This window comes from Bombus affinis, chromosome 17, assembly GCF_024516045.1.
Source record: "Bombus affinis isolate iyBomAffi1 chromosome 17, iyBomAffi1.2, whole genome shotgun sequence".
Classification (NCBI taxonomy): Eukaryota; Metazoa; Arthropoda; class Insecta; order Hymenoptera; family Apidae; genus Bombus; species Bombus affinis.
In genome coordinates this window covers 4,899,723-4,922,567 of record NC_066360.1, presented here as the reverse complement: position 1 = coordinate 4,922,567, position 22,845 = coordinate 4,899,723, and the positions used below count along the sequence as shown (strand labels likewise).

Below are 22,845 nucleotides of genomic sequence, written 5' to 3'. Positions count from 1 at the left end.
GTCAAACTCTACTAATCTACTACTAATCTAATCTACTAATCGTTACACAGCAACTTTTAGTCATTTTGGTTGTAGCTGTTAGGACAATAGTCCATGTTAATTACTAACCAAATATCGAAATATACATTCAAATACATATTGAAATATACATTGAAATACACATATTGAAATATATATTCAATTATATGTACTGAAATATATATTGAAATATACACATTGAAATATATATTCAAATATACATATTGAGATATACATTCAAATAGATATTCAATTTTTACATATTGGAATATATATTGAAATGCACATATTGAAATATACATTCAGTTATATACACTGAAATATATACTCAAATATACATATTGAAATATATACCCAAATATACATATTGAAACGTATATTCAAATAGATATTCAAATATACATATTGGAATATATATTGAAATGCACATATTGAAATATATATTAAAGTACACATATTGAAATATATATTCAGTTATATACACTGAAATATATATTCAAATATACACATTGAAATATATACCCAAATATACATATTGAAATGTATATTCAAATATATATTCAAATATACATATTGAAATATATACCCAAATATACATATTGAAATATATACCCAAATATACATATTGAAATGTATATCCAAATAGATATTCAAATATACATATTGGAATATATATTGAAATGCCCATATTGAAATATATATTCAGTTATATACACTGAAATATATATTCAAATATACATATTGAAATATATACCCAAATATAGATATTGAAACGTATATTCAAACAGATATTCAAATATACATATTGGAATATATATTGAAGTACACATATTGAAATATATATTCAGTTATATACGCTGAAATATATATTCAAATATACATATGGAAATATATACCCAAATATACATATTGAAATGTATATTCAAATAGATATTGAAATATACATATTGTACAATTATATATATATGTATGTATAACATTGAATATCAATATATGAAATTGAAATCTTTTTTAACATTACCATATTGCCAGAACTTTTTTTTCCATTATTTCATGTTGGAAGAAAATTCGTATACATATTCTAATATCTGATTTTATTGCTGAATCTTTTATAATATTTTAAATATTTAGGCACTGCTTAAAATCAAGCTATTTAAGAATAAAGGAGAAAACAAGCCTTAACGTTACACCGTTTCGTTCGCTTATTTCGATATTTATACAGTTCGGGAGAAAATAGATTGACGTACGGCAACTAGATTTTTCTAAGAAGAGTTGTTTTATAGACTGAAATTCCAATTCCTGAACGAACTATTTTCAGTCCAAGTAAATGTTTAGACATCGTCGAGAGTAGTCACCGCTCTATTCTCGGATATCCTGTGTTTATAATAGTTCTTGATACACGCATTTTACGTTCCTTTTCCTATGTGTTGTTTTGTTCCGCTAGATTCAATTGTTTCGCGAAATTTTATCGAAATTCAAATTCCCCAATTTCCTCTTTTTCTTCCTCTAATTCGTTTTACTCCTTAAAACGTTTCTTCGGTTTCTGCTCAAGACCTCACGAGCGTATTACGTATGATCAAAAATAATATTTCTATTAGCATATACATATCTTTTATGACCAGATTCGTTATCATTCTTGAGTTAATAAGCTCGGAAATTTCACTCATTAAGTGTTAGCAATTTTCCAGCGAACAAATTTAAATTTAGTTTCATTGTTTCAAATAACACGATACGCTGTGGTTTATGAAAATATTCCAACATTTTCCATAGAACTCTTTTATGAATATATTATGTGCATTATATGAAATTTTTTGAAATTTCATTAGCTCTATATTGTATTTTTTTTTTAAATCTAAATGTAGTAACGTTTGAAAGCAATCAAAGAATGTATACAGAAATTACAAGACAAATATGCACTTGCAATTAGTAGAAAATCAGTATACAGCGTGAATAGTTAAACGTAACAATTAGTGGCAAAGATCATCTGTTATTAATACAGCGAGATATATTGGATTGGCAAATAAGTGATTGCGTATTTTATCAATACCACCTAATGACAAAATCTGCAATCACTTAGTTGCCAACCCAATAGTAACTTAGTAATATTTTCACATTTATTCGTGCAAATTTTTTTATTCTCGATAACGTTTCTGTTCGGTTTATGAGTATTGGAATTCTGATTTGTTGGATATGCACATGAATATATAGTGTGATACAGCATGATGCGCAAGAAAAACACATTAGCTGCGTTAAGTGCTCGTAAAGTGCCTATAATTCCAACGTAATCAAACATTTTGCCATTTCGTTTGAAAATATGGTACTTTTCAAGACTCGATTTCAATTTAACGTCTTTGTACCGTCATCCAATAACACATCAATTCCAGCTGAAATCAGCGAAATATCTTATCATTTAACAATTAGTCACGCTGTTATTTTACATTACAAAATCTCAATAGGCACGTGCAATGAAATTCTCAAGAGTTAAATCGTTTGCTTTCTATTTCTGTTTTTCATCTCGCAGACTTTATACCCTCTAATCTCTTCTTTATTATCTAGCATTTTTCGCAACACGAAATCGCACGATAAAGTTGTTACGCAACCTTTGGAAAACTTTGTAAGTCTATTTTAATCCGAAATTGAAATATTTCAACATCCACTTGCCAGTACGAAACGTACATAGATTTTTGTTCCTGAAAATTTTATATTAGTCTGCTTATAATATGATAGCGTTGTTGCGATTATATTATGGATATTCTGGTAATATTATGGTGCCATTTTTAATTAGCCTATTCAAGACTGTGCCATTCAGAATTGCGTACTGTTTACGTAAAAGTACTGCCACCGGAGGAAATGTATTATTCTACAAGATGATGATCTTACTGCTGAACTGAAATTTGTTCTTTTCCACTGATAATAAATCGACTCTTATTTCAAACACTGGGGCCCTTTTCAATCCTCAAGTGACTGTTGTTTAATGAAAATAACAGTGATATTGGATAGACAAAATTTGAGGGTAGTTTAAACATCCTAGAATATTTTTTGACAAAAGAAAGGTTAACAAACAACGTTTGTTCTTTAAAAAAATCTTTTTACCTGCAAGTTTGGAAGAAAGATATTTTTATGAAAAGTTATGCGGTAACTTCTTTATGCTTCCCTCGCTAAACATCTACGATGATGCTTTCGAGATGTGGTGCTCTAGGGGAAAAAGTAGTTTCCTAGTGCACGCTTCAAAGAAGATATTTATTTGACATATCGAAGAAAAGCAGTTTTCGAATAAGAAAACCGAGACAATTATATGAAAAAGTCAAGTCAAAGCTACAAACATTCTGTATTTTATTTATAGATAGGTAGATTTATTTATTTTAAAAGTAAATAAGAAAGATTTGAAAAGAGTTCCTCCACAGTGAATGCACAAGAATCTGTATGGAAAATTTGCACATAAATAAAATATGTTCGATCTGAGCAAAGAATACGCTTTTGTCACACCTGGATCAACATGACACATTACTAACTGTGGAGAGTTGCCACGACACTCAGTACGCGACTGATGAGAGTTTTAGCGGTATAATCGTCAGAGATTATAAGAAACACTTCAAACTAATAATACTGTACACATAATGCAATTATAAGCGAATATCTTGAAGATATCTCTTTCTAAAGTAAAACTGTAGGTCACCAGGACCCATAACGACAACCGAGAATTAAACTCTACCCGAACATGAAACCAATATCGAAGGAAGCCGAGAATAAAACAATTTCAAAATTAAATTTATCTGTCTAAATCTGCACAAGAAAAATTGCGAAAGAAAGAGATAGATTGTTAGCCAGTCTGTAGTCCAAAAAAGAAAAAAAAAATTGTTGTTGAGTGCGAACAAACTCATCGACGTTACAAGAAAGAAGATTATGTTTTAAATATATTTAATTTGACGAAGACGGAGACATGGACTGTCTCCATGGAGAAAAATTTATCAAACAAGAGTACGGAAAAGCCGATTAGCAAATAGACAGCTTTAAAACAGTAAGATGGCAAGAATTACATATGAGATGGAAAGAGATAAGAACCTGTGCTGTCTGTGTATAAGAAATAATATGGAAGGAAAATGCAGAATATACATCCTACATCAGCAAACATGATAGAAACAGAGCAAGGAAAATTCTATGGCCCAGAATGAAAGTGAATTAGAAATAACAAGATTAAGTTGGCGGCTTCGCTTTCGAGAGAAACGCGTTTGAAGATCCGCTGAATGACACGTGATTAGCCTCACGGATTTCATCACAGACTGCTATTGTAACTTCCTCTGCTTTTTAGGCCACAGTCCTCGCTTATTTGGCTTATTCGCTGTCAATACTTAATTATTAATTAATTCTTCGAGCTTGGTGATGAACACAACGAACGTAATAAATAAAATTTGGTCTGTTGTTTTAATTGAGACATTGAGAGGGGGAGAGAGTCCGTGTCATGGTAGAGATTGTCTCGACAATCTGTTAGCATTCTACCAATATGCGAGGGAACGTTTCAACTGAAACAATAAAGCGAGTTCGATTAAAATTGAAATGGACTATTCTTCTGGCACGCGTTTATAACGTAATTTCCTTACTCTCAAGTTTCGCCTTATTTTTAACCATATCACTCCTCTCGTTCTGCTTGTGCCACGAATTACGATCCATCTTGCATAAGAAGCTTCCATTCGAAAAGTTGAATCTTCTCAAACGATTCGTACAATGTGCAATCTTTGCATTATTACGTAGAAACAGAAAAGCCTTTGTACGTAGTTCGGCAACGCTGTCGATTTCCTCGCAAATGCTTTGTGAGTCCGTTGTGATCAAAAACAGTAGACAGAATAATGGCCAATTGAATAGTTAAACAGAATTAGCATTTGAAAAACAGATAAGCTACAGAAATACAGAGGTTATTCGTGTCCTGACATTATGAAGAAATGTAATTACTTACGTGAATGATTACACTGTTTAAAACAAATAGAGAATCATCGTTATGAACGAGATGTTTTACTGATGCAATAAACTTGACTGGTGCAGTCAGACGAACACGAACGAGCAACTCCCGTAAGCTTAGTAGAAATTGACACGTTATTCGTACGATGCTGTAATAAAGATTTACTTTATGATAAACGTTAAAAAAAATATACAAAGTGTAAAAAAATTATAAGTTACGACTATTATGGTTAGATTTTATGGATATAGATCCTATACGAGATCGAATAACGAGATACCAACGCATTAGGTCCTTAGCTTACTACGTAAGTCAAACTGGAGTTCGTGATAAATATAAACGTAAATAAATGATAAACATAACGGTGATAAATTTACTATAGAAATAATAATAATAATTTTTAACATCGTTTGTATTTGTTTTGAAAATCGGATTGCCACTGGCGCGATTGATATGACCCGAACATGACACCATGAGTGCCGCTCGTCACATTACATATACAGTATCTCAATAAAAACATAGTGCAGAGAAGAGAAGATGGCTGGTGAGGCAGCATATGGGCAAGAATAGTACTTTGCCCGCTCTATCTCGCTCCACCTTTGAAAGCATGCTCTCTGTTCACAGAAGCGTCAATTCAAGGGACGTTACGAGACATTCGTAATGTTAAAACGCATACAAACAGTTACACGATCTACATCTGTCGAAGTTTACGATCGTGCAATAGCGATGACGGTCGGGGAACACTGTTTAGGTTTCACGACACGCCTTGACAGCGTCTGTACAGTCAGTGTAAAAAATATTCATACAGTATTTAACTTTAACAAAATTACTGCAGAACATCGTTTAGTAACAAAAAAAAAAAAAAAAAAAAAAAAAAAAAAATGAGAGTAAAAGATATGTATGTATTCTTACAAGTCCTCAGAATAGTTTTCAAAAAAGAAAAAAGTGCGATACATGTTCCGATTGTGAAGATATTAATAAATTTGTAGCGTAATAGATCTTCGTACAGTTACCGCTTCGTAGAATAAAATGTACGTAGATATTTGAACAGATGATCTGTATCAAAATGCAGAAAAAAGTGGGTTTGTAAAATAATTTCATCGTGATGCAAAATAACAATTCAAAGCATAATGCTACTAATACGCGAAAGCGTGGATCTTGTTTGATGTTTGGAAACGCTTGAAACCATCTCCACGACCCGCAGATATAAACGTTATTGAAAATATAGGGGATCATCTAAGACGATAAATATCGATTCACCGTATTTCACAGAGAAATTATTTAAAGAGAGTTATTTTAGAAGAATGGAAAAATATTTCGAGGGGAGTACTCGTCAATTTGGAAAAGCTGTAATAAAATTAAAAGAAAACTCCTTAAATATTGAAATAATTAAATCTAGTGATTCCCTGTTTTAGATATTAAGTAAGATTTATTCATTTTTTAGACGTTTGTTAACATAGATATCCCATCTAGTTGTTTATGAAAATTATTCTGCAGACTAATAAGAATATATACATATTCATATAGAAAACTTTGTTCGTAAACGATGTTCTACAATATTTTTGTTGAAATTAATTACGAATACTTTTTACACTGGCTGTATGTAGTTAGAAATGTACGTCGTCGCGGTAGTTATGCTATGTTAATGGTTATGACTTTAATTTCAGTCAATATCTTATCGTTTGTAGCCTACTTGGTTTTGTGTTTTGTTTACTATTTCCATCACTTAATGACAAATCACTTACCTGCTACCTGAATCATTTATTTCAAGAGGATGACTCGATGATTCGATAACATCGATTACGATAATCTTTAGATATGTTGTTAAGCTTATCATTCGGAACAGCTTTCAGCTACACATGTAACCACCGCTCAGCCTATTCGGATATTCACAAAAATCTTCAATTCCATTTAGTTTCCATTACACTTCACACTCTGTCATATGAGTGACTGTATTTTTACATAGCTCAGTCTAAACTTAACTCATTGCTGTTAATCGTCCTTGATACAAATAAAAAAAGATAATTTAATAGGTTATAAGTTTGGTTAGATTAATATTTGCCAAACTAAATGTACAAAGTAATTCAGATGTCCCATAGGTGGCTGCACTGCGCGATGCGACGGAGGGATGGCTGCACGTGTATTGAGAACGAGGTTACAATAAAGTGAGTCTTATGAGAGACACTCTTTCTTGGAAGAGACTAAGATTGGAAATATTAAATTATTACCAAACAAAGAGTATTTTTTGGTCTGTTAAGAAAATATCTTTATACGTTTTTGCGTTCTTCTGTATGTACAATAAAAGTCAAACCAAATAAAACAATACCAAACTAAAGCCGAGCAGCGGTAACGTATATAAGGAAAAGTTGTTCAGAGTGATGATCTTGACAACATATTATATAACCCAACCTAAATTTAACTCATTGATGCTAATCACCCTTAGTATAATGAAAGAAAAATATAATAATATAATAATGAAAGATATACTAATGGGTTATAGATTAGATTAGATAGGTATCAACTAAATTAGATTGAAGCCACGCGATGGTAACATATATGAGGAAAAAGTTGTTGAGAATTATAATCTTGACAATATATTTCAAGGTCATCCGTATCATACGTGAGTTGCCTCTTTATAAATAATTACGGACAGAAATAATAGCAACTCATGAGATAAATTTCAAAGATAGTGTCCCTAACCTCGCCTTTTTCTGCTTTCAAATTTATGTAGCTGATTAATGTGGCTCCTAAACGATTCATGCTGATAGTTGCGCACAACAACAAAGTTCGTACGTTTCACGAATTTTTGTTTTTATAGACAGTTTTATGGTGTGAGAAAGGATGGCTCTATGGTCCATTAAAATCACTGACACCATTTTCACGGACCATAATTCACAGAGATACCAGATTTCAGCTTTAACTGATTGACAGTATTAGCACGAAGAAATAAGAGAGAACTTTTTACTTAAGCATGTAGGTGTATTGCAGCAAATAATTGATAGCCGGCTGCTTTGTGACGTTCAGATTAAGAATACTAGCTCAAAGCTAACACAGACCATAAATTTCGTATTGACTTGCATTAAAACTCTACTCGCGCTTACCGTACATTAATAAAAATCAAACCAAAATTTATTTGTCTGTCAGCCACCAGCTTCTGCTCTGTCTTGAGTTTCAGTTAGCGTTCTCAATCCGGCAGCCACAAGGCAGCCAGCCGTCAATTTCTTGCAGCGATAAAACTACATGCATAAGTAACAATCGTCTCTTATTGTTATATTTTTCCATGTTAATACTGTCGGTCAATTCCAGCGTTGGCGAAGTCTGGTGTCTGTGAATTGTGATCCGCGAATTGTGTGTGAGCGTCGGTGATTTCAATGGAACCTGACCTGTGTCACTATAATCAATGAGATCTATATTTCTTGTTCTTGTACAATACGTATGATCATAATCTTGTTCGAGAACATACCAACCTAATAAATCCAGCAATGGTCAAGAGTAGTTTGTATAATATATACATTAAGAAAAAGTAGCTGCTACTTACATATAATAGCCTGTACTTTGGCCTTATCTAGCGCAGGTTTCACTGGTCTCTCAGTGGCAGTTCCAGCTCGGCTCCATCGTTGTCCTGTGACCGAGCAGGTGGCCAACTCGGTGGGGCTGAACAAAATTGCAGCCAGACCACGGGTCAATTTTCTGTAATCGCTCCATTTCACAGCCCTTAGTTGTTCCTCACACACTGCTATTCCCTCTCCCAAGTGCACCTGCCGAACACATGTTTGTCAAAGTTTAAAAGAAAAAGAAAGCCAACATGTTTATGCAAATTTCTAATCCAGGAAAATAGGTAGAAAAATAATACATATAGTAACATATATATTACAGGTGCAGTGTTTGAGTTTTGCGCGTGAGTCAAAAATGCATATAGGTGTTGCAAATCGCAGATGCTGATCTAAAAAAGAATGATGCTTTTGTGTTAAAACGAGGAAGAAATTAAAACATATCTTAAGGAAGGAAAGTTTCAAAGGAACGTAATAGAATTTTCAGATACAGATAAATATAGTGAGTAGCAAAATACAGTGTCCTCTAAGTTAATTTAGCGACAGTGAAATATTCCACCTAGAAAAGCTGTTCAAAGTTCAAATTTTCAATCTCGTTTAAAAAAAGGGAACAGTATTAATATTATTCCAGTGAAATGGTATGATGTCTATTCCCATGACCTTGAGCTCCATACGAAGGCCGGAAACCGTATGACAAGTATTCACTTTCTCCTTAAACATGTTTTTTTCAAGATTCAATGGAATTTGTATATTTTTAATGTATGTATATAATACACTAATATGGACACTATGTTTCAGGAGATAATTACATTTGTATAAATAATTAATTTATATTATGTGTCAGGTTCTATCAGACAGTGAGAAACTATAAAATATAGTACTCATCGAAACTTTTTGTGAAAAAATTATTTACCATTGCATTATATTAAAGTCTTTTCATACTCTCTTTTTTCTTTTTAGTTTTCTGCCTTCCTGAAGTGCTGAAGTGAATAACTAATAAATAATATAATAGAAAGTTAATCTACTAGTGTTAAATACGAATTCTTTAAGAAAAGGGAGGAAGGAATAATTTTGAGTCAACGTCATACCTATTTTGATCCTTGAAAGATGTGAAGATAAATAGAGCATTAATTAGGTCTGTCTTATTTAATAAATTAACATCTTAATAGGATGTGAAGGTTACGCTACCTCAAAGTGAAAACCGATATCCTCACCCAGAGAACACTGTATTAATCCTTTCGCTATGGAAGCTTGCCTACGAAATTATAATGGATCTGGCACAAATGTTCAATTAATTAAAGCGTGCTGAATTAATCAGAACGTTTTATATAATCGAATGACCGTTTCACATTAATCACACGATTATGAACCTTTATAATCTTCTTGCAACGACTAAAAATAAATTTTTGTACAGAAAGTGTAATTCAAAAATTCCTTAACTTCGATATCAAAATACGTAATTAATTCATGTTTAATTACTCGACCAAATTTCGACGGAAATAATCAATTTGATCGCTGAGTGAATCGGTTGAAAACAGATTCGTTTGCTAGTTATACATTTTCATAATATTGATTTAACATTTAATTTACAGTTTATTTAAATGCCAAACTTTTCTTCGCTCTATCTATTAAAAGGCGTAGCTACTATCGCTCGAAAGTATTCCACATAATTTAACTACAACATTACACGCAGTTGGCAGAGATTTCGTCTCGAGTACGCCAAAGCTACCTATATTCAAATTATTTAATAAGAAGAACAAAGGGTTCTAATATTGGGTTCACGAAATTTTCAAATGACAGAACAATCACGTGTTTGATATTCCGTCTGCTGTTGCGGTTCGTGTAAAAATTATATGTTGTTTATTTATAATTTTATCGTAAATTATTTCATAGAATGGTAAATTATTCGTTTGGCAAATTAACAGTAAGAATTGTACCAGTGTCTGTATATACTTGTACAAACGATTATTCCTATTACTCGAATAATTCTGCGGTCATTATTCGAACAGACGTATGAAACAATTGATCACGGATAATTACTTCACTGACAAAATACTCCACTACTATGAATTAATTCCGATAGTCTTGGATAAATATTTATTTGAAACAATTCGAATAATGAATGAACAATTCGCCCGACTCGGTAACTGTAGAATTAATAATTTAATTTAAAACGTAACTGGAGAATTAATAAAGTTGTACTGTTATCAGCAACCTACCAAACTATCCAGATATTTCCGAGCGATAGTGTACAGAAGAATTTCCGGTTTAACCGTTTGCTGGGCAACTCCGCCGTAGCGGAAGTGTTAAAGGTAACAATAAATAGAAAACTAAGGAGAAAATAAACACGTAGTGAGTGAAGGAATAAATATGTAAGTGCAAGAACCATGGCCCAACGAGAACAAGCACAAACAGTAAATAATGTACAGTAAATAAATACAGAGTAAACAACTGTAAAAGTAGATAAATTGCTGTGAACGATAAGAAGGTAAGAAGATATAAAGTCTGCACAGTTAGATCAATAAGTGTGCAGACGACTATGAAAATGGTGTAAAATTGAAAGAAGTGGAATTTTTCATTTGTTCTACGTTACATGAATCTACGGTGCAGTAATACGCAGCAAGGTTTTGCATGACAAATATTTCACTCGATTCGCTTCCGACGTCATCGGCGCAGATGCGGACGCAAGAAGTTGAAGAAAATTAGTATTTCAAAGTGTTAGAGGATGCAAAGACACGAACGCGAGACTCGAGCAACTTGAATCAATAAATTATTACAGCTCTTTAAGACAAGCGGATGAGAAAAGAAGGTGGAGGACAGGGAACTGCCTTTAATTAAGAATGATAAAAAAGAAAATAATTTCTGGAATAATTTGGAGTAAAACAGCCCCAGGGCGTATGATATTAACAATTAGCAAGCGCAGAAAAAGATTCAGTGAAAATAAACAGGAGCAAAGCGAAGGAGGAAAATGACACGGTAATTTGCACGTATATTATGCTAGCCAGATTATGCGCTAATTAGATATTCTTCTTGACGCTGCATTAATGTAGGTAAATTAATTCCTTTACGTCGCATATGTGACGACAACGTTTTCATAAAAAACTAGTTGAATTATTTCAGAAAAGGGATACTCTTAAGTGAACAAATTACGTTAAGAATATTCGCAAATCAGGTAACAGGTTGGCTTTTCTGGTTAACAGGTTTAGGAGAAAGACAGTCGTTTAAACGGAAGGGAATGTCTTTGAAAATTTTGTGAAAATACACAGCGTGTCCAGTTTATCTCGAAAGATGTAATTGATAAAGACACGAAAAAAACTTTTCAAACGAATATTTCACGATATCGAGGAGAATATACTATATAGTCTTGTATAATTAAAATTGTTAAAATTGTCCAATGGATAGCTTTATCTTTTAGTACGTTTTCTTGTAACTGGTATTCAGACGTTTTTGAAACATTACAGACTCGTGTCTTTTGCACCAGGTTTCAAGGTCGAATACAAGAGAGTTGTCGATGTCCTGCAACTTTCGTCTGGAACATCTTTCTGTACAATTTATATTTTTCGGAATATTTCAGGATAATTATTATTCGAAGATATTATTACATAATTTATGTAAATATTTCTATATATATTTAATACATTTCTGTATAATTATATATATTATTCAGAGATAAACCGGACACACTGTACGTAACTTTACCCAATACGTAATAATCTTGGCAAATAATTAATAAAACCGACAGTGCAAGATATTTTGTAGAAAAGGAAAGACAAGCATATTCGCGTTTCAATTTCACTTAAAAATCTGTTGATGAACGTGGTCGATCGTTGTGTTCGAAAGTGTACGAAAGTTTTCGAGAGGCAAGTTAAATGAGGAAATTCGCGTGATTTATCGTTAACCCTTTGAGTGCTGTGGGCGCATATAGGTGTCTGGCGAAAGCTATCGGTGTGGACTAAGGACTTATATATGCGTTTTCTGTAAGTGCCCGGCATGGGCTAAGGACGCATGTATGGGTTTTTCAATTTTTCCGAACACCTACGCAGAAGTAATACTATTACGTTTGTGTGAAATAAATATAAATGCATTGCTTACGGCAGTAAACAAATGCCAATAGTGGCTCGTTATTGTTGAAGTGGTCACCACTTGTAAGAAAACTCTACATCTGGTTTTTTTAGTTTTCCCAAGCACTGAATTTTTCACACACAACTAAATTATTAACTTGTGTTATATTTACTAAATTTAGTTTTCTAGTTTATTGTTTTCTAGTTTATTACCCAAATTCCAGTTAACTGTAAATTTCAATGTTTATAATAAATAATTAAAAATAACTAAAAAATAACGCTCTTGAATCATTTAATCTCGTGCAAAAGAATTACTATAACTTATTACGATTTGCGCTTTGAATAGTCAATCAACAGAGTTCTGTCTAACGAAAAAGTATTCCGTCCACAGCGATCGTCAGCGCTAGACGCGCGCCGTCCGTACGGACGGCATAGGCCGCGAGTATTCAGCACTCAAAGGGTTTAAATGCGTTTTCCATTGTTCAATGGAAATTTACCGTGGAATTTATTTTCTTTTTAGCGTGGTTACCATTTTTCTATCGAAATACGTATGTATGTATTATATAAGTTAGCAACTAAGTTGCCAACCAATAAATGAACACGTGCTGAGTGCACGTAAGTGAAACATGTCAGTGATAGGCGCAACATTGCCTCTCTATGAGACGACGTAAGTAGTGTCGTTATGCGAAAACACATGCTCGAACACATGAACTAGGACTCTTCCAGATAAAAGAATGAATACTTCTCTAAAAACGAAATCTCCAATATTCCATATCTTTAATTTATTTTATTAATTTCCATAGGTCATTTGAAATTACTGCAGTCGTATAAAAAGTCTGGGCTGAGACTGGGTTGAATGAATGATGCGAGCTTAAATGAAATGAACGAGGAGAAAAAATATAAGAACAATGGAAATTTACCACGCCGTCGGAAGAGGACTCCTCGAAACCACGGAAAGCAGGCATCGCAGCAGGAGGTGTAGTTCTCATATCCAAGGGTAACCATTCACTCCTCGATGGCGAATTACCCTGTACAGACGGGGATCCATGTTTTCCACCCCTTGTTCCAAGCCGCGGCCTGCCGCGGCGTACCCTTCGACCTGAACAAGTATTTTCATATAGCGTTTCTCAAATGTTATGTTCTCTCAATATAGATATACATATATATATATATATATAAGATTCAATAAAATTTCTTTATTTCGAACCTATTAATTTCTTATTTTAGCAAACGCTGTTATAGAGTACATTACAGATTTGGGCAAGATTTCTTTGAAACGAAGATAGAAAACACTGATTTTAAATAATGAGTAGACTGTGGATATTTACTAAGGTCCTATTGAAACTACTGATCCAGATTTGATCAACACTGCTTTTACCAATTCACCGGCACCACATTTGATTGACAACCACTCTGACCAACAACAGGTTTAATCGACGACAGCGTTGACCGACAACAACAATGATCGATACAGAATTTAACCAATTGTTTACAGCAAGCTACGATCTAGCCTTGTCCACTTAAAGAGTATGTACCTCGATCATTATTGCTAACGATCAGTACTGTCGTCGATCAAGTGCCTGGTATTGATCAAGTCTGGTGTCGTTCAAGTCTGGTATTGATCAAGTGCCTGGTATCGTCCAAGTCTGGTGTCAGTCAAATGCCTGATATGGATCAAGTCTGGTGTCGGTCAAGTGCCTGGTATCGTTCAAGTCTGATATTGATCAAGTTTGGCGTCGTTCAAATGCCCGGTATCTATCAAGAGCTTGGTATCGATCAAGTCTGGCGTCGATCAAATGCCTGGTATCTATCAAGGGCCTGGTATCGATCAAGTCTGGTGTCGATCATGTGCCTGGTATCGACCAAGAGTCTGACATTAATCAGGTGTCTGCTATTGATAAAGTATTTGTTGTCGATCAAATGTCTACAGTTGATCAACTGTCTGATGTCGATCAAGTGTCGATGCCAGTGAATTATTGGCGTCCCACTGAAGTCATCGACACTGTTTTCACCAGCAACAATTCACAGTTCACGGACTTGATTTACAACTTTGGCTGACAGTAACTTCAATCGTTGACGGTATGTATTAAGAACTGTCAATGATCGACACAAAACTTGCCAATTGCTTGTAGCAAATTCGACTAAAATACAAGTATTTTAATTATGTTAATTATTATTAATAACAATTATGTTAATTATAGTATAAAATCGGTTCTTTATCAACTAATACCATCACACACGTAGCAAATGTTTTGGCAAAGCCAGAACACAGATTGGAACAATATTCTGAACCAGAGCTTTTTAAGCTATAGGTTGAACAGAATTATGAGGCTATGACAATTTTTGTATTTGTCACATACCAGTGAGATTAAAAATGTCAATCATCTATCATTAAAGGATCAAGGATTCGTCTGATTATTAATCGACATAGATATAAAACACAAGCTTTTAAAAAATCATTTAAATGAATTTTGACTTGGAATTAGAACAGAACCTGCAACAACTTCTACAATAGTCTTAACACACGTTTATAACATTTTATGCTACATGTTTATCGCAAAACGACGTTCTCGTCATTGACGATTGTGAAATCAAAATTTCTATTAACCGTGAGAAACTTTGAAAATGCTCTGTTATATCAAATATTTGGCCAAGATTTAATTTTTTATCCAAAAATAAACAAACATATTTGTCAAAATTAAACAAACAAATTTAGTTTTGTCCTAATAAGTGCTATTAAGTGATAAAATCAGAAATATAACAGGCATTGTTTCAAATTCAACTTTTTTGATTTATTATCCATTAATTGCTCGTTTGTATATTTATTTTGTGCTACATCACGTATACTAAAATTTTCCCGGACGAAATGGAGCCACGAAAGGAGAAGGTTTAAAAAACGCTGCGTTCAACCAAACTCGTACTTGGCTCGAGCAGTAAAAATCTGGTTGTACTTTATGTCGACTATTGTTGTTATCGGTTAATATTTTCATCACAGTGGTTGTCAGTCAAAGTTATCGTTGCTCTGGCGTCAATAAAATCTGCGTCAGCGATTTCAATCGGACCCGATATTTACATATGCAATTTTTTAGTTATGAACACAACTAAAAAAACTAAGCAAAAATTTTACTAACTGAATATTCATATATTTTTGACATGCGTATTTTGCATATTTTTGCGTTTTTCAAATTTTTCGTAGCTGCGTAGAAATTACCAAAATAATGAGCTATTGTGTTGGCAACTAAGTGGTTGTGGATTTTGTCATTAGATGGTATTGAAAAATCCGCAATCACTTAGTTGCTAACCTAACATTTCATCTACTTCATTATTTGCATCTTAGAAACAACATAGGGGAAACAACTTTATTTTATGTTCAAATCAAATAAATGATTTTCGAGTAATTTTCTATCTTAGATAGAATAAATAATTTGTATTCTAACATTAATTAAAAATATTATCTTTTGCACACAGTTGAGTTATGAACCGCATAATCGTGAATTACTTTATAACGTAGGAATATTTAATCTCTGAAATGTGTATATAATTATACGTGTAACAATCATCCTTCTATTATTAATATTTCTTTTATTATTTACTTAAATTAATATTTAATATTAATTATTTATTAAGTTTGCGTGACCTATGAGACAGCAAAATCAGCATTTCTGACGCAGTTGACAATGTTGGATGAGAAATTATTTAAGACAATATTTCAAGAAACATTTATCCAAATACGAAGTATGGAAAAAAATAAAAAAATTATATTTGATAGTTAAACAGCGAACTAAATTTTAAGATTCTTTTAAACAAAAATTATTTGCTCGTTCGAATAAACTGAAGCATAATTATCTCGAAATAATATCTACTCAAATATTAAATCGCTAAATATCACTAAATGTATCACTAAAATAATCGTTTCTTAAATGTTTTATTTAAATAATGGCCAAGCCCGCGTAGTGAATATTTAAAAATATCGAAAAATGCGGTACAAGAAGTAAAGGTAAATTGAAAATGTAGGAGGTGAATTTTTAATACGAGGCGTCATTTCCGTGAAACTGGAGTTTGAAATTTTTATAAGTACGCATAACGTATACACACGTGCTTCGCTCATTCCTATTTGCATAAATTCGAATAATCAGCAGCAAGTTATTCTACCTGCAGGAATAAGCGAAAAATGCGAAATAAAATGCTTTCATAATTTTCAAAATACAGGCGCATCATGATAAATTACTCGAAACGCAAACAAACGAAAAGCTAAATGCAATATCGTTATCGGTATAATACACGTCGATAAGTGAGTCTGATTTTGAGATACAAACAAACACAAATATTTATCTTGTAGAAAAGGAATACAGCTTAAACACAGAATTATGCTCATAAAATTACGATATATATATATAAACAGATCGGTCGATGATTTCCGCGTCTCAAACGTAACAATTATAACCTCAATTTTGCTCTTTGATGGCAGCCATGTTTACGAAATTCTTATTATAGGAATACGATAAGAACTCATTTTTCTCGCGGAGATTGAGCCTCGTATTAAAATTGTCGTTCTACGTTTCCGGTTCGACAACTTTCAATCGCTTTGTGCCCCATATTTTGCTACGTCCTGTACATGAAACATTTGTAGGTTAGTCGACTACAGACTAGCTTCGTTAAACATTTATGTACACATATGGAAAGAAATTTGATTATATATTATAAATATATTTTGATTATATATTTTATAAAAATGTTTTGATTATGTAAATTTGATTTGATTATATTTATATTGTTAATTAATATTTCTATAGGTAATCATTGGATATAAATTCTTGATGAATTTATTAAAATAAAAAGTAGCAATATAGTTGATACTAAAGAAAATATATATAATTTATTTAAAATAAATATTTAATTTTTATTAAAAATTAAAATGTTTTATATAAAAATTTATTTATAGGATATTAATATTCCTATTAGTTTAAAAGCTTATTATATATATTATAAAATAGTTAGTAATAGTATGTAATAAATATATAGTAATATTTTATCAAAATATATCTTCTATCAGACATATTACTTATTTTATTTAATATTAATATATATAAATAAATAAATATGTCAATTAATTATAAAAGATTGTATATCTTCAATATCATATTCAATTTCATTATTTGTATTGCTGTTATTAATATTTATGTTCTTTCTTGAGATATATGGAACAAAGATGATTTTGCTAAGATCAACACCTTTCTATTTAATTTCATTATTTGTATTGCTGTTATTAATATTTATGTTCTTTCTTGAGATATATGGAACAAAGATGATTTTGCTAAGATGAACACCTTTCTATTTAATTTCATTATTTGTATTGGTATTATTAACATTTACATTCTTTCTTGAAATATGTAAAACAAAAATGTACTTGCTAAAATGAACACCTTTCTATTTAATTTTATCATTTGTATTACTATTATCAATATTCATGTTCTTTCTTGAAACATACAAAACAAAGATGTACTTGCTAAGATGAACACCTTTCTATTTAATTCTTATTATTTGTATTGCTATTATTAATATTTATTTTCTTTTTTGAAATATATAAAACAAAAATGTACTTGCTAAGATGAACACCTTTCTATTTAATTTTATTATTCGTTTTGCTATTATTAATATTTATATTCTTTCTTGAAATAGATAAAACAAAGATGTACTTGCTAAAATGAACACCTTTCTATTTAATTTTATTATTTGTATTGCTATTATCAATATTCATGTTCTTTCTTGAAACATACAAAACAAAGATAAACTTGCTAAGATAAACACCTTTCTATTTAATCTCATTATTCGTACTGTTATTATTAGTATACATATCCTTTTTTAAAATACACAGAACGAAGATTAATCTTCAAAGATGAAATTCCCATCTAATTTCATTATTTATATCACTATTATTAACATGTACGTCCTTTTTTCAGATATCTAGAACAAAGATGAACTTCTTCTTGAACATGAGGGAATTAACTGCCCTATCATCTAAAAATTCCTTTATCCAAACATCTTTATTCCCCCAATTAGTTCAGATAACTGAGGTTCTACTGTGCCTATATTTACAAAGCTATCTCACCCAAGCACTTTGATTCACTCATTCTCTTTGTCCCATTCATACTGATTAAAACCTACTCCAAGACTAATTGCCCTTTTATTATACCTTTGCTCGTTTGCTCAAAACTCTCCTTGATCTACTTTTTACTAGTCTACAGAATCTGCAGCCTCTCGAGCCATTCTACAATTCTCCTATCCCATCTTTCGTTTACTACGTCTTCCAGCCTGACACCTCTTTCGCTTTTGCTGCAGTCCTTTGTCATGTGCTCTGAACTCCATCCAACGAATCGAGTTAGTAAAGGTAAACAAACTCACGTGATTGGAACAGAAGCATATTCGCAAGCTTCAGAAATACCGTATCATAAACCCGAAACTGGACCCAAAGGTACATTTTCACGTGACAGTTCAATGTGACAGTACGTTTGCACATGGTACAAAGTCACGAAGCTCCTCTCTAAGAGGCAGACAGGCAGCAACACAATGTACTGTTCTAACTTTCAGCCTCGTGACTTCAAAGTCACGACTTAGAGTCACGTGTAGATATGACCTAAATTTGATGATGTGACTTTCACACTCATGACACTAAATGATACGACTTTCGTCGTCAATATTAGACTCTTTTTGTCATGACGTTGAGCTTGCTTCGTCCCACGCTGTCACAACAGCAACTATCGTGACTTTTACTGTCACATGAAGATCTCTATCAACAATGACTCGTGTAAATCGGCTCCTCAGCTCAACTGCTGATCTCCTGCTTGCCTGACCACGTGCTTGGTAGGCGAATGTCTCGTTTCTCTCAACCGACTGCAGTCGTTGAGAGTACAACAGGCTCCTCCTAATCTATCCACGCATAGATCACACCTTCTGCCTTCCTCCTATCCTTAGTATCTACTTTCCCAATTTTTCCAAAATTCTACACTCTGCTTGTTCTGTTAACTCTAGGTCTCCTCTTTCCTTTCTTAGATAACCTGGCAGCCCCATCGTTCGGACATATCTGTACCTATCATTTTCACTAACTGAATAAATAATAAAACAGCCATAATGTTGTTCTTTTTTTTAAACAATCGCGTAGCTGTTGCACTTGTACTTCGTGCCAACGTTTCCTGGACATCGCAGTCTGCTTCTTCAGCGCAGACCTGAAACTGAGGGTCCCTGGCCCCGTTGTTTCCATTTTTACCAAGCGACGTTCCAGTTGGCTGATCGAACTGATCAATCAACTCGCGAGTTCCAGCTGTCGTAAAATCTAACCGGAAGTCGTTCAATTCGATCAGCCAATCGAATCGCAAGAGCCGTAAAACGCACTTGCAAATTGCACGGATGTGGCACTCGTGGACCAAAATCATCTGACGATCACACGACAGTTTGAAATCTGGAAATGTTGAACACATTTCCACGTGTTTTCGTTTTCGTACTTTCGATAGCATTCTGTACGATAAACAGGTTCTATGCGAATGTTTGGCGAGCTCGCTCTCGTACCACAAATTGTGCAGTTCTCAGCCATTCAATGTCTCAGTGCAGCTCCTTTCGCTCGCACTTTTTAAGCTTCCATTAAGGCCAATTAACGCGAAATAATAAACAGATACAATAGAAATTGTCACTGTGCCAGTCTGTGTAACTCGTCCACCAACGTATTTCTCCAGATCCTCGGATTTGAAATGACAAACTGGCAGCAAATACATTTAAAACAAAAAAGAGGGGAGATCTGTTTAATTGGAAAAAGGGGTGAAATTCAGAAGACCAATAAGAAGGAGGTTCTTCTTCTATCGTAATTAAAGAGCGACGAGGAGAAGAGAAAGAGAAAGTTGGGAAGAACGTTTGCCTGTAATTATCGTTGAAAAAGTACGCTTCGCTTGTAACACCAAGTCCTGTGATGTTTCGCGTTCAATCGGCTAATCGATTGCGGAAAATTACAGGTTTCTCGATAAAACACATATATCTGCTTGCTCGCGTCTACAACTTTCGGAAGATAATATTTATTAAATAAAGCTGATAGAAATTCGTTTGTTTCTAACGAATGTTCGTCTCGTGTTTAAATAATCTTCGCTGAGGGAGGAGATCTTCATGTCGAACGCTTTACGCTGCGGAACTTAAAATTAAAATAAAATCGAAACGGGACGATTCGTTTGCAAAATCGTAGAGACACGCAAAGTTTGTCGATTTTACTAGAATTTCATGGTTAATCGACTTTTAACTGGGAAATTTGTTCACAACAACGCATCGATGTTGTCGTAAGTCGATCAAAATAATGTTGACATTTTTATATGATAATTAAGAGATAATAAAAATTAGGTTAAATTATTAAAATAAAATTTTGAAGGCGATTTACAAGCAACGAGGTGAGTTAGTATTTACGGTGACATAATTCGATCAATATTTCGTGTAATTACACGAAGTGTGGGATGAAATGGTCGAGTAACGTGACTTTAAAGGGACACGTGCTTACAAATATCTGGACAATATTTCGCAAACATTTCTAACAACCTGTTGACTGGAATAGAAATATCTGAAAATTTTCCTAACAAATGGAAAGAAATGTCTAAATCTAAGCTGACGTTTCATAAATATACTTTGCTAGTTTCAAGCATTAAATTGATCGTCGCTGTTTGAAAAGAAGCCTTCAAGTAAAGCACTTGTTACTTAACACTTTACTGACCGCTAGCGGTTCAACAGCATACGCACGTCCGACCGGCAACTTAGGCGCAGATTCTCCCTGGCGCCGGCTCTGTTTTAGTTTAGTCTCTCCAATACCATTCTTTTCGTTCATCGCCAACGATACGTTTTTCAAATTGGTATAAAATTGTGCGAGCTTAGAAAGCAACGCAACTGACGCAATTGAGCAAGGTACCTTAGTACTAAATAACAAATTACTGTTCGAATAATGAAAAAGAGCGTCGGCGACAAAAAGCCGATTAACAGGCTATCGGTCGGTATGCGTCGGCGACAAAAAGCCAATTAATAGGCTATCGGTCGGTAAGCGTCGGCGACAAACAACCGATTAACCCTTTAAGTGCTGTGGGCGCATATAGGTGTCTGGCGAAAGCTATCGGTGTGGACTAAGAACATATATATGCGCTTTCTGTAAGTGCCCGGCATGGGCTAAGGACGCATGTATGGGTTTTTCAATTTTTCCGAACACCTACGCAGAAGTAATACTATTACGTTTGTGTGAAATAAATATAAATGCATTGCTTACGGCAGTAAACAAATGCCAATAGTGGCTCGTTATTGTTGAAGCGGTCACCACTTGTAAGAAAACTCTACATCTGGTTTTTTTAGTTTTCTCAAGCACTGAATTTTTCACACACAACTAAATTATTAACTTGTGTTGTATTTACTAAATTTAGTTTTCTAGTTTATTGTTTTCTAGTTTATTAGCCAAATTCTAGTTAACTGTAAATTTCAATGTTTATAATAAATAATTAAAAATAACTAAAAAATAACGCTCTTAAATCATTTAATCTCGTGCAAAAGAATTACTATAACTTATTACGATTTTCGCTTTGAACAGTCAATCAACAGAGTTCAGTCTAACGAAAAAGTATTCCGTCCACAGCGATCGTCAGCGCTAGACGCGCGCCGTCCGTACGGACGACATAGGCCGCGAGTAGTCAGCACTCAAAGGGTTAATCGGCTATCGGCCGGTAAAGTGTTGATCATTGGCAAGCGTACGCGTGTAAAACATTCAACTGAAAATTGAAACCTTAACTACGAGCCATAACGCGGCTGAAATTTCTAGCCCGATCGATAAATCTGGCTGAATGACTGCGCGGAAATTGGCGCTTTCGCAAGAAGATGCGAAGCAGACTTGACAAAACTGAAATCAATAAATAATAAACATGAATCGTTGCTCGAGCTCTCAACGAGCTTCTGACCGGCTAAATAATCGAAACGTGAAACGTGAAATAACTATATCGAAGCTGACGTACAAATTTGAATATCTTTATTCATTGATATCTTCGCGCTGACAATTAAAAGGTCGCATACAGTTAACGTGGATCGGAATATCGATACAAACGCACCGGTTCCAAATCATCAGAAATTGTAAACACATTTACGTAGTTGCGCGTGCATCTGTGTCGATATCCCGAGCCCGGTGATTACCTATATTAAATATCTATCGTTAATTCTTCGAAACCAGCTGTCCATCGTTCAGAGAGCTGTTTCTCTAAGTCTTGTT

General features: G+C 33.4%; 1 protein-coding gene and 2 long non-coding RNA genes across 6 annotated transcripts in view; 1 reads left to right on the top strand and 2 right to left on the bottom strand.

Moving 5' to 3' along the window:
* Positions 1–22,845, bottom strand: part of LOC126926124 (zinc finger and BTB domain-containing protein 12-like) — a 96,885-nt gene that overhangs the window by 22,710 nt on the left and 51,330 nt on the right. For all 3 annotated transcript variants that reach the window (XM_050742239.1, XM_050742240.1, XM_050742241.1), the window contains 2 exons: positions 13,502–13,680; positions 8,508–8,727 (listed from right to left, as the gene is read on the bottom strand). In XM_050742239.1, the coding sequence (XP_050598196.1) occupies positions 8,508–8,727; positions 13,502–13,680 (399 nt within the window). The remainder of the gene's footprint in view (positions 1–8,507; positions 8,728–13,501; positions 13,681–22,845) is intronic.
* On the bottom strand, positions 1,852–5,267 carry LOC126926128 (uncharacterized). Of its 2 annotated transcripts, XR_007714299.1 has the most exons (3): positions 4,970–5,267; positions 4,617–4,911; positions 1,852–4,538 (listed from the first exon to the last, which is right to left on the bottom strand). It is a non-coding gene; the product is annotated as an uncharacterized LOC126926128 (long non-coding RNA). The 2 variants fall into 2 exon arrangements; XR_007714298.1 differs by having other exon boundaries at positions 4,617–5,267.
* On the top strand, positions 10,430–13,787 carry LOC126926135 (uncharacterized). The gene is made up of 3 exons (XR_007714308.1): positions 10,430–11,008; positions 11,131–11,496; positions 13,385–13,787. It is a non-coding gene; the product is annotated as an uncharacterized LOC126926135 (long non-coding RNA).